This window comes from Mastomys coucha, unplaced genomic scaffold (genome assembly GCF_008632895.1).
Source record: "Mastomys coucha isolate ucsf_1 unplaced genomic scaffold, UCSF_Mcou_1 pScaffold23, whole genome shotgun sequence".
NCBI lineage: Eukaryota > Metazoa > Chordata > Mammalia > Rodentia > Muridae > Mastomys > Mastomys coucha.
In genome coordinates this window covers 18383602-18397487 of record NW_022196906.1, presented here as the reverse complement: position 1 = coordinate 18397487, position 13886 = coordinate 18383602, and the positions used below count along the sequence as shown (strand labels likewise).

General features: G+C 38.8%; 1 protein-coding gene across 2 annotated transcripts in view; it reads right to left on the bottom strand.

The window, feature by feature from the left end:
• Positions 1 to 13886, bottom strand: part of Npsr1 (neuropeptide S receptor 1) — a 207242-nt gene that overhangs the window by 47546 nt on the left and 145810 nt on the right. Inside the window, exon 3 of one of the 2 annotated variants that reach the window (XM_031344054.1) lies at positions 1686 to 1789. The exons of the other annotated variant lie outside the window; for it this stretch is intronic. Within the exon in view, the coding sequence (XP_031199914.1) occupies positions 1686 to 1789 (104 nt within the window). The remainder of the gene's footprint in view (positions 1 to 1685; positions 1790 to 13886) is intronic. 2 annotated transcript variants of the gene reach the window in all.

The window sequence follows — 13886 nt, the reverse complement described above, 5'->3', positions numbered from 1 at the left end:
CTGCTCTCTCCATGATGGGTAGAAGTTTCATTTTACTGTGAAGGAAAGCTGTTAATTTTCAAGGCCACCACAGACATGGACATTGCAGAATGGGAATAATGAAGACTAGAACACCACAGAGCTCATGTATCCTCCAACCAGCTGGTTTCTTTCATCAGTGCTCCTTGACTGTTGCAAGCCATTGGTTAATTTCCAGAACCTTAGAAAACCTCATTCAAGCATCAATAACATTTTCTTGCTGCCATCCTAGGGGTGAGAATCATTGGAGTTTTCCTGCCAATCTTACATACTATTATTTTAGTATTTATTATGAATAAAATTGGAAGAAATGTTGTTGCTATGGGTAGTTTTTGTCACAGTTTGAAGTTGTAACACATGAAAAAAATTATAGATTATAAATGTGATTTTGGGTAGTGTGATGGTATCTGCAATGACCAAACCCAACAGGTCCCAATTATCTTTATCTCTTGCTTTTAGTCTCTCTAGAGAATCCCTTCTTCCCCATACTACACCAGCATTGACTTATGTCCCCAAAAGAAAAATGTGGAGGCCATGGTGTATAATTAATGAGACTGTTTTATGAAACACATTGGTATTTTTTATCTTGGTTACTATGACAAATTGTTCTTGGAAAAAATAGTTGTATTTGTGAGGATACTATTGAGTACCTATTGAGAGTCCCAATGGTGAGACAGTGAGTATTCTGCTTTGACCACACACTGGCCATTGATGTGAATTATCTGGTCCCTGATCTTCCCTCCACTGGCCTACTGCCATGAATCATGTGATGGAACCTAATGGCTAATCTGTATCTATCCCAACCAAACCATTACTGAGTTTTTGACTAATAAACACCATGAAAGGATAAATACATATTGTTTTAGGCAATTGAATTTTATTACAACTTGCACTTCAGCAATCCATTACTGAAATAATAAAATAATTAAAATCAACTCAACAGTATTCTCAACAAGTAGATGTAAGACATTTGTCATATAAGTATTGCATATTAATGACTGTACCCCTGTAATGCTCCAGGGATGTGTAATAGATTCACTAGAAGAAAATACCATCTATCTGCAATGACTCCTTTTAAAGTCATATTCAGAGCACAAAGAACATTAACATCACAACTATTCTCATTTGTTTCCCAACAATAAAAAATGTTACTAAGACCTGAAGGCAATACATAATCTTACTCCTGAATATGAATACAGATATTCCAAATCCCTAGCCGGGGACTCTAAGAGGGCAGTGTTTTTCAAATGTGATGTTGTCCATCTGTAAAACTGGCATTGTTTAGACTAGAAAACTGTACAAGAATAGAAATGCATTAATGAGGAGTACTTGCCAATATTTTTTTCTAGAAGAGGCTGAGGGAGTAAAACAGCAAGTATTGACAAAAGTTGAGGGCATGATTTAGCTATAAGATGCCAAAAGTGTCCCTACATACCACCATTTCCACTGTACCTGTTATTTCCTTAATTGTTGCTTTGCAAATGTATTATTTGCAGCAAAGGAAAGACTATTTTTAGAAATTATAGAAAATTTGCATGTCTTTTCAGCTAAGAAGAAAGGAGTGTCTGATTGTGCAGGAGCAGAAGTTCAGTGTTTATTTCCCTGGGATTCCCAGAGTTGGTGTTGGCTTTAGTGTGGCTCATCACCCTGCCAGCTGATTTCCATACCTGCAAGTAGCGGATGACTCTGCAGACCAAGTCAGGGGCCATGAAGTCTCCTGTGAATCGCCAAATAATGTCTGTCAGGATGTTGATGAGGCCTGTGAAGGAGTCTAACAAAGACACGATGTTTAGTTTCAGTCTCTCCCAAATCCATGCATACACCACCGTGAAAACAAATCCCTAGGTTGGTTTTGTTTTCTCTTAGTTTAGTAGATGGCTGTGGAGGAAAAGCAAGGCATGGAAGGAGTTGCTTGTCTTTCAATATCAGCGCTTGTTTGTGCCTAGAGAGGATTTCGGCTGTGACTGAGGAGGAAGCAATGATCCCAGGAGAGGGGTTGCTATAGAAAACCAAGTACTGTGAGAAGATTTTAAAAAAGACCAAACTGAAGGCCAGAAATGCTTTGATAATTCATCTCTGACCTGCACTGTGGTGGCCATCATCTTATTGCCTGTCTAACAAGGGCAAAGCCAGACTACTGGAAGTTTTGAATCTTGGTTTGTCTCAAGGAACAAATCTTGGTTTGCTTTTTAATTAAATTTTGTTTTTTGAGAATTTCATGTCAATACTGCACTTATATAATTTTATCTCCCTCCTTTACAACTCCCTTCATGCTCCCTTCCTGTCAAGTTCATGGCCTTTTTAAAATTTTTTATTGTTTTACACACACACACACACACACACACACACACACACACACACACATACACACTCACACACTTCATAAATATTAGAGGTCTTATTCCTGGAGAAAACTTTTTCTCTCAGCATCCATTTATTGCTTTAGTTTTGTAAATTAATATGCCTCCTCAGTGTATCACTCCATCCACTTAGAGATTAGTTAAGAAAAAGCTCTTTACTCAAAATCAGCTGGGCAGCTGACGCAGGATCCTTTCTACCCCCCTCTTCACCTAGGAGGAGGTTCTACAGATCCACAGCCCTCTCTGCCCCTTCCCTGCAAGTGAAGAACCTTTCTCCAGGGTTCGTTCTGACCCCAGTACTCAGGAGGGACAACTGATCCACAGCCCACTGCACACAGGTCTTACCTGAGGAGAGCTGATCTCCTAGAAGTGCTGACACAGGCTTACAGACCCACAGGAGGAACAAGCTCCAGCCAGAGACAGCAAGAACATTTAACACCAGAGATCAACAGATGGCAAAAGGCAAACACAAGAATCTTACCAACAGAAACCAAGACTATTTGGCTTCATCAGAACCTAGTTCTCACAAAACAGCAAGTCCGGGATATCCCAAAACACCAGAAAAGCAGGATTTGGATCTAAAATCATATCTCATGATGGTGATAGGGAAATTTAAGAAGAGCATGAATAACTCCCTTAAAGAAATAGAGGAGAACACAGGTACACAGGTTCAAGCCCTTAAAGAGGAAACACAAAAATCCCTTAAATAATTACAGGAGAACACAAGTAAACAAGTAGAAGCCCTTAAAGAGGAAACACAAAAATCCCTTAAAGAATTACAGGAAATCACTACCAAACAGGTGAAGGAACTGAACAAAACCATCCAGGATCTAAAAATGGAAGTAGAAACAGTTAAGAAATCACAAAGAGAGACAACTCTGGAGCTAGAAATCCTAGGAAAGAAGTCAGGAACCATAGATGCAAGCATCATCAACAGAATACAAGAGACAGAAGAGAGTCTCAGGTGCAGAAGATACCATAGAAAACATTGACACAACAGTCAAAGAAAACTCAAGATGCAAAAAGCTCCTAACCCAAGACATCCAGGAAATACAGGACACAATGAGAAGACCAAACCTAAGGATAATAGGTATAGAAGAGAGTGAAGACTCACAAGGTAATGGGCCAGTAAATATCTTCAACAAAATTATAGAAGAAAATTTCCCTAACGTAAAGAAAGAGATACACATGAATATACAAGAAGCCTACAGAACTCCAAAAATACTGGACCAGAAAAGAAATTCCACCTGTCACATAATAGTCAAAACACCAAATGCACAAAACAAAGAAAGAATATTAAAAGCAGTGAGGGGAAAAAAGGTCAAATAACATATAAAGGCAGGCCTATCAGAATTACACCAGACTTCTCGCCAGAGACTATGAAAGCCAGAAGATCCTAGATTGATGTCATACAGACCTTAAGAGAACACAAATGCCTGCCCAGGCTACTATACTCAGTAAAACTCTCAATTACCATAGATGGAGAAACGAAAATATTCCATGACAAAACCAAATTTACACAATATATTTCCACAAATCCAGCCCTGCAAAGGGTAATAAATGAAAAACTTCAATGCAAGGAGGGAAACTACATCCTAGAAAAAGCAAAAAAGTAATTTTCCAACAAAATTAAAAGAAGATAGAGCCACATGAACAGATTTCCAACTCTAACAACAAAAATAACAGGAAGCAACAATTACCTTTCCTTAATATCTATTAATATCAATGGACTCAATTCCCCAATAAAAAGACATAGACCATCAGACAAGGTTTGTAAACAGGACCCAACATTTTATTGCATACAGGAAACTCACTTGAGTGACAAAGACAGACACTACCTCAGAATAAAAGGATGGAAAACAATTCTCCAAGCCAATGGTCCCAAGAAAAAAGCTGGGGTAGCCATTCTAATATCGAATAAAATTGACTTTTTTTGATCATCTTAAAGTGATCAAAAAAAAAAAGATAAGGAGGGACACTTCATATTCATCAAAGTTATGAACTACTAAGATGAACTTTAAATTCTGAACCTCTATGCTCCAAATGCAAGGGCATCTACATTCATACAAGAAACTTTACTAAAGCTCAAAGTACACATTGCACTACACACAATAATAGTGGAAGATTTCAACACCCAAGTCTCTGCAATGGACAGATCATGGAAACAGAAACTAAATAAAGATACAGTGAGACTAGCAGAAGTTATGAAACAGATGGATTTAACAGATATCTATAGAATTTTTTATCCTAAAACAAAAGGATATACCTTCTTTTCAGCACCTCATGGTACCTTCTCCAAAATTGACTGGAGAAGATTAGGCCTCAACAGATACAAGAAGATTGAAATATTTCCTGCATCCTATCAGATCAACCATGGACTAAGGCTGCTCCTCAATAACAACATAAACAACAGAATGCCCACACATATGTGGAAGCTCAACAACACTCTACTCAATGACAACTTGGTCAAAGAAGAAATAAAGAAATAAATTAAAGACTTCCTAGAGTTTAATTAAAATGAAGCCACAACATACCCAAACTTATGGGACACAATGAAAGCAGTCCTACGAGGAAAATTCATAGCTTTAAGTGCATACAAAAAAAACCCAGAGAGAGCATATACCAGCAATTTGACAGCACATCTGAAAGCTCTTGAACAAAAAGAAGCAAATTTACCCAAGAGGAATCGAAGGCAGAAAATAATCAAACTCAGGGCTGAAATCAACCAATTAGAAACAAAAAGAACTATATAAAGAATCAACCAAACCAGAAGCTGGTTCTTTGAGAAAGTCAACAAAATAGATAAACCCTTAGCCCAACTAACTAGAGGGCACAGAGACATTATCCTAATTAACAAGATCAGAAATGAAAAGGGAGACATAACAACAAACATTGAGGAAATCCAAAAAATCATTAGAACATACTCAAAAGCTTATACTCATCAAAACTGGAAAATCTGGATGAAATGGACAATTTTCTAGACAGATACCAGGTACCAAAGTTAAATCAAGATCAGATCAATGATCTAAACAGTCCCATATATGCTCATGAAATAAAACAGTCATTAGTAGTCTCCCAACCAAAAAAAGCCTTGGACTGGATGGGTTTAGTGCAGAGTTTTATCAGACCTTCAAAGAAGACCTAATCCAATACTCCTCCCTCAAACTATTCCACAAAATAGAAACAAAGGATAGTCTACCCAATTCATTCTATGAAGCCACAATTACTCTTATACCTAAACCACATAAAGACCTAACAAAGAAAGAAAACTTCAGACCAATTTCCTTTATGAATATCAATGCAAAAATACTCAATAAAATTCTTGCAAACTGAATCCAAGAACACATCACAACTATCATCCATCATGATCCAGTAGGCTTCATCCCAGGGATGCAGGGATGGTTCAATATTTGGAAATCCATCAACATAATTCACTACATAAACAAACTCAAATAAAAAAAACCATATGATCATCTCATTAGGTGCTGAGAAAGCATTTGACAAAATCCAATATCCCTTCATGAGAAAAGTCTTGGAAAGATCAGGAATTCAAGGCCCATACTTAAACATAGTCAAAGAAATATACAGCAAACCAGTAGTGAACATCAAACTAAATGGAGAGAAACTTGAAGCAATCCCACTAAAATTAGGGACTAGGAAAGGCTGACCACTCTCTCCCTACCTATTCAATATTTTACTTGAAGTCCTAGCCAGAGCAATTAGAAAACAAAAGGAGATCAAAGGGATACTAATTGGAAAGGAAGAAGTCAAATTATCACTATTTGCTGATGATATGATAATATACTTAAGTGACCCCAAAAATTCCACCAGAGAGCTCCTAAAGCTGATAAAATACCTGGGTGTGACTCTAACTAAGCAAGTAAAAGATCTGCTTGACAAAAACTTCAAGTCTTTGAAGAAGGAAATTGAAGAAGACCTCAGAAGATGGAAAGATCTCCCATGCTTGTGGATTGGCAGGATTAATAAAGTAAAAATGGCCATCTTGCTGAAAGCAATCTACAGATTCAATGCAATCCCCATCAAAATTCCAACTCAATTCTTCACAGACTTGGAAAGAGCAATTTGCAAATTCATCTGGAATAACAAAAAACCCAGGATAGCCAAAACTATTCTCAACAATAAAGGAACCTCTGGTGGAATCACCATCCTAGACCTTAAGCTGTACTAAAGAACAATTGTGATAAAAACTGCATAGTTTTGGTACAGTGACAGGCAGGTAGATCAATGGAACAGAATTGAAGACCCAGAAATGAAACCACACACTTATGATCACTTGATCTTTGACAAAGGAGCTAAAACCATCCAGTGGAAAAAAGACAGTATTTTCAACAAATGGTGCTGGCTCAACTGGCGGTTAGCATGTAGAAAAAGGCAAATTGATCCACTCTTATCTCCTTGTAGAAAGTTCAAGTCCAAGTGGATCAGGACCTCCACATCAAACCAGATACATTGAAACTAATAGAAAAGACAGTGGGGAAGAGCCTCCAGCACATAGGTACAGGGGAAAAATTTCTGAACACCAATAACTTATGTTCTAAGATCAAGAATCGACAAATGGGACCTCATAAAATTGCAAAGCTTCTGTAGGGCAAAAGACACTGTAAATAGGACAAAACAGCAACCAACAAATTGGGAAAAGATCTTTACCAATTCTATATCTGGTAGAGGTCTAATATCCAATATATACAAAGAACTCAAGAAGTTAGACTCCAGAGAAACAAATAACCCTATTAAAAATGGGGTAAAAAGAGCTAAACAAAGAATTCTCAACTGATGAATTATGAATGGCTGAGAAGCACATAAAAAATGTTCAACATCCTTAGTCATCAGTAAAATGCAACTCAAAACAACCCTGAGATACCACCTAACACCAGTCAGAATGCCTAGGGTAAAAAACTCAGGTGACAGCAGATGCTGGCAAGGTTTTGGAGAAAGAGGAACACTCCTTCATTGCTGGTGGAATTACAAGCTGATATAATGACTCTGGAAATCAGTTTGGTAGTTCCTCCGGAAATTGGACATAGTACTACCAGAGGACCCAGCTATACCACTCTTGGGCATATACCCAGAAGATGTTCCAACATGTAATAAGGACATATGCTTCACTATGTTCTTAGCAGCCTTATTTATAATAGCCAGAAACTGGAAACAACCCAGCTGTCCATCAACAGAGAATGGATAGAGAAAATGTGGTACAGCTACACAATGTAGTACTATTCAGCTATTAAAAACAATGAATTTATGAAATTCTTGGGCAAATGAATTGACCTGGAGAATATCATCCTGAGTGAGGTAACCCAATCACAAAAGAACACACATGGTATGCATTCTCTGATAAATGAATATTAGCCTAGAAGATCAGAATACACAAAGTACAAACCACAAACCATAAGAAACTCAAGAAGAAGGAAGTCCACAATGAGGATACTTTGTTTCTTCTTAAAAGGGGGAACAAAATACCCATGGAAGGAGTTGTAGAGGCTAAATTTGGAGCAGAGACTAAAGGAAGGACAATGCAGGGACTGCTCCAACTGGGAATTCTACCCATATTCAGTCATCAAATCTTGACACTGTTGTGGATGCCAACAAGTGCTGGATGACAGGATCCTGATATACCTCTCTCCTGAGAGGCTCTGAAAGTACATGACTAATACAGAAGTAGAGGCTCACAGCCAACCATTGGACTGAGTACAGTCTCCCCAATGAGAAGCTAGAGAAAGGACCCAAGGAGTTGAAGAGTTTGCAGCCCCTTAGCATGAACGACAATATGAACTAACTAGTACCCTCAGAGCTCCCAGGGACTAAACTCCAACCAAAGAGTACACATGGGGGGATTCACGGCTCTGGCAGCATGTGTATAGCAGAGGATGGTCAAGTCGGTCTTCAAGGGGAGGAGAGTACCTTGGCCCTGTGAAGGTTCTGTGCCCCAGTTTAGGGGAATGCCACAGCCAGGAAGTGGGAGAGGATGGGATTGTGAGCAGGGGGAGGGGGGAGGGAACAGGGGATTGTTTTAGTTTTTTTTTTAATTTTTTTTCTTATTTTATTTTATTTTATTTTTCTTTTGGAGGGGAACCTGGGAAAGGCGATATTGTAAATAAAGAAAACATCTAATAAAAAAAACAGCTCTTTAATAGTAGTGTGCATCCAGCTCTGGCTAATGAGCACAGGAGTTGGCACTGAATTGAAGGTTTTACCAGGTTATATAGTCCTTAGACCCATGCATTCCACACACTGTTATTCTTAAGTCTCTTCCTGTCCATGACCCTTTGTTTATACAATGGAAACAGAGACTGCATATCTGCCCACTTGGGCAGATGGGAGATTGACACAGCAAAGATACTCCTGTAACTATTTAAGTGTACCAGAATTGCTCTTTTCACATAGTTTTTACCCAGGTTCATCTTAGTCACCTGATAGATTATGCTTTGTCTGATAAGAACACAGGGGACCTAATGGTAGACAAGGACCTGGTGGTGGTTGTGACCCTGAGCAGATGTTAGAGACATATTCTTTGATTCAGGAATGAGCCTCAAAGCTAGTAATAAGTCAGGGTTGTCTCCTTTTTTTATAGAAATGGAGCTTAAGGAGAAGTCAGCCTTGGCAAATAAGCACTAGCAGCAACTTTCCCATAACTTTACACTTCAGTTGTGCAAAATATTCTTGCAGTTTCTAGCATGCCTGGCTACTACATTATTATATTCATGACTATTGAAGGTAATACTCCTTTAGCTAAAGTCTTTGTGTAATTTATCATTTCTATGCACATTTATTAATACATTCTTTACAGCATCAATTTTACTACTTTGGGTTTTCCTGTATTAGTAGTTCTTCATTTAAAGATGATGAAACAAATCTAGGATCACAAATCCTAGGAATATGCTCTAACGTAAACTACACCCAGGCCCTGTTCATTTTTATTCAAGTATATGTGCTATTTAAAATAATGAGTCTCAACATCTTATTTTCAGACTTGTATATACCTTGCTTTAAAAAATATTCATGTTATCTCTTGTCATATCTCTCTATGAAATTTATTTGCATTTTGAAATACCTCATGCCCCACTCAAATATATATACAATATATGAGAAAATGTATTTGTCTTTCTATGTCTGGTTTATTTTACTTAACAGGACTATTTCTATATATAGGGATATTTCTATATATAGGGATATATATATATCCCTACAGATGATAGTTTGGATTTTTATTGATAAATCTATACTGGTATATATAATATGCATATGCACCCCACTGTAAAAACCCATTTCTTTATTGATAGACACTTAGGCTGTTGCTATACTGACTTTGAACTGTATACTTGGGGCTAACAAACCTGTGTTATATGGTGTGTGTGTGTGTGTGTGTGTGTGTCTGTGTGTGTGTGTTTTAGTTTCATTTCAATTGTGATAAAGCATCCTGACACATTTATGGAGGCAAGAGTTGATTTGGCACCAGTTCCAAGTTATGTCCCATCTTTGAGTGAATGTCAAGGCAGAAATCCATGCAGCTAGTCTAGCCATATCCACAGGAAAAAGAGAAGAGAGAATGAAAACATGTCTGCTTTCTTCTAGCCTCTGCTCAGCTGGCATTCTCCATTTTTTACAGAGCCTAGCCAGTGAAAAAGATCCACCCATATTCAGGGCAGGGCTTCCCACCTCTATTAACCATCAATACAATTCTCCATAGATGTGATCTCAGGCCAATCTGATTTAGACACATCCTCATATAAGACTTCCTTCTCAGGTGATTCTAGGTTATGACAAGTTGACCTTTAAAGCCAATTATCCCATTTATCATTCTGAGGAACCTCCATGCTGATTTTCATAGTAGTGGAACTTATTTGTATTTCTATCAGAAGTATACAACAGCCCCTTTTTTTCTGAAACCTTGGCAGCATTTCTTCTTACATCACAACAGAAACAGTTGCTGTGACCCTGGGATTGGAATGGGGTTGGTTTGCTCAGGAGTTACCTCTCAGTCCTTCTTTGTAGCCAGTCTTTTGCTACTTTGTGGATTCTTGTTTTCTTCCACCCTTCCGCACACACCCCCTTTCCATCCTAACACTAAATAGGAGAGATGAAAAGACAGAGGGGGAGTGGGTGACACTATTCTTAGACTACTTCCTGCTGATTAGGAGCATCGGATTCCTTGGGACAAGTTGATATTTGTTGTCAGAATATTTAATTTCTTCTTCTTCTTCTTTCTTTTTTGCACATGACTACTTAAAAAGCTGTGACCAACAGCAACCAACCAACAACCAACAATCCACCCTCTTGGGGCCCTAACATTTATAAACCTTTTGAAAAGTCCTAGAATTTGAAACACAAGCCACTGGCAAAATCATGGCCCTGCTAGAGAAGGAGAGAAATTAGTCAGCTGCTGTGGACAGTCTGAAGCAGCCCCATCTGGGATTTAAAAAAAAATCAAATCCCCATAATATTTATGTGTTTTTTAAAAGACACCAAACCTCTCACTTTATTTCCTCTTATTTTTCTCATTTTTCATTCTTTCCAGCTCCTCCTCTGCAATGCTCCCTGAGCTGTAGGGAGGGTGCTATGCTTGTCTTTTTTTAGGGCTAAGAACACATTCATTACGTATACTCAGCACAACATGCGATCATGAACCTTTTTTAATTATTTATATTTTTAATTTTTCTTTCATACATCTTTACTTCAATTTTTCCTCCCTGTACTCCTTCCAGACCGTCCTCCACCTCCCCTATTCCCCTGATCCACTCCTTCTCTATTTCCCTTAAAAACAACACACAAACAAGAAAAAAAATCATAAACAAAACCAAAACAAAGCAAACAAAGAGAAAGCCTTTCAGGAATATTCACTGAACGTGACCTAACAAGATACAATAAGACTAGAACCCTTATAAGGCTGGATGAGCTAAGGTAACACAGGAGAGGGAAAGGGATCCTAAGGTCATGCAAAGAGTCAGAGACACCCCTCGCCCACTGTTGGGAATTCCACAAGAATGCCAAGCTACACAACCCTAAGGTGTATGCAGAGGACCTAGCTCAGACCTATAGAGAATCCATATACATCACTTTAGTGTCTGTGAGCCATGATGAACCCTGCTTAGTTGATTCTGTGGGCTATGCTGTCTTGGTATCCTCAACCCCTCTGGTTCCTACAATGCCCTTCTCTTTCTGCAGAGTTCCCCTGGCTCTGCCTAGTGCTTTGCTGTGGGTCTCTGTATCAGTTCCCATCAGTTTCTGGATCATGCCCCTCTGTTGACAATTGGACTAGGTACCACTCTATGAGTACAGAAGACTCTCATTAAGATTAGTTCTCTCAGTCTAAGGCCATACCACCCTGAGTGTGCCCTACCTCGTCTGGTCTTGGAAGATTAGTTCTCTCCTAGGTCCCTGAGCTGTCCTGCCTCTGTTTCCTTACTATCCAGCAAGTATCATGCATGGCCTCTCTCTCATTGTATGGGCCTCAAGTTGGACTAGTCATTGGCCACTCCCACAAGTTCTGTACTACCATTATCCCAGCACATTTTGTAGGGAGGACAGTTTGTAGGCTGAAGGCTTTGATGGCCAAGTACCATGACTAAAAAGCCTTGCATGAAATGGTAAACTTCTTTTGTGTTTGTGTTTACCACTGTTCACTGAAAGAAGGGCTTTTCTTCTTAAGGCAAAGAATAAAGTTTATTAATGAACACAAGCATAACTATTCAAAGGGCAGCTTGACATTGTGTCAATCTAGCTGAATTGTACTATTTGGTTCTTCCCAGGGCCCATGGTTTCCCCCGCTATGGGCTATTGACCAGGTTTCTGGTAACTCAAATCCAATCAGAGAGCAATTTGTTATCTCTATAACTATAGGGCCACCATCATACAAGTGGACTCATCTTAACATAGCAGATTGGTCTCACAGCTCATAGGCTTAACAGCTGAGTAAGGCTATTGAGAACAATCCTACCCCAACACCTCCACCAGAAACCTGGATAGCACCTTCTGGGACTATACAGGTGCAAGCTGATGAGAAGGAAGACAATTCTGGCTCGATGTTAGCTGTTTTTTTTTTTCTGTATTACAAACCTGAGGCTTATAGTGTCTTCAACAAAAGATCTTATCATCTAGTTTGGTGGAGCACCAAAAGTAATGCTGAGGAGATGGAGAGATGGCTCGCTTTTAAGAGCACTTGCTTCTTTTTGCAGAAGACCCAGTATTATTTCCAAGCACCAGTGGGGTGAGGGCTTACAGCTGTCTGCAATTCTAATTTCAGGATCTAAGGAATACTTTCTTGAACTCTGTAACTGGAACACTCATGGTACACATGCATGTGTGCAAAAACACTTATACACATAAATAAATAATCTTTTAGAAGGAAAGGTAAGAGCCCTGTATTGTTTGGGGAGCTTTGGGGGTTTCCTTGGCCAACAAATCACACTGAGGCATCCTAGCTCTTTCACCGGGCTTTGGTTTAATAAATCACAGCTCCTGGGAACAGCTTTTTCCAGATAGAGCATTTATTCTTGTTCAATTTAATTTTGCTTCACATTTTATTTTTTTTTTATTCTTTTGTTTTCTTGATGATAACCTTTCTGAGGAAGAATATAGAATATTAAAGTACTTTTTCTTAGAAGAAATATTTCTTGAGAGCAAATAGTTATTCTATATTAAATTGCTATTGGGTACTTTCTGTCCTGCAAGAGACAGCTCTTCTCCAAATAGCAAACCTATCTAAGGGCCATGCTTACCTTCTCTGACCCTTACCTTTGCTACCCTCTGAGCTGCACCAGCACCACCCTCTGGGACTTTCAGATTTCTTAAGTGTGGGTGCATAACATGGCTAGTGATTAAAGATGACCTAGTACATGGAGTGTATAATTGGGCTCAGGTATACAGAACTCACAGTTTGAATCATGCAGCTCACAACTTAGAAGCAGCTGTCATTGAAGAGTTCCAGAAGGGACTACTGAAACCATCCATGAAATATAGATTAAAGAATTACCTGAAAGAATGAGATAGCATCCTTTGGAATGAATGTCATTTGATTAGATCACTCTTTCTGGTTATGAGGAAGCTCAGAAAGATCTTAGAACCAAGAGGTATAGGGAGGAATGGTCTCAGTTAACCTCTCTCCCAGTGGCCCAAGTGGGAGCCTCCAAGTCTTATGCCTGTCTCTTTTTCTGCCATTTTGTTTCTCTTTAGGTAACAACAATATGAGGCATCAAAGACAGCACTCAGGAACGACACAAAAATTGTTGAAATCTGGAAGAAAGTAAACTCTGTGGCAGTTCTGGGCTGTAAGTGACATCCTGTTTCTTTCCTTCTCTTTTCAGTTCTATTTTCTCTCTTCTTCTTTCTTCCCTTCCTTCCTTCCATCCGTTCTCTCTCTGTGTTTATGGGTATGTGTGTGTGTGTGTGTGTGTGTGTGTGTTATATGTGTGGTGAATGTACACATATGTGTGCAAATAAACACATATGTGTACAAATGCATGTGTCCACAGAAACCAGAGGAGAACATCA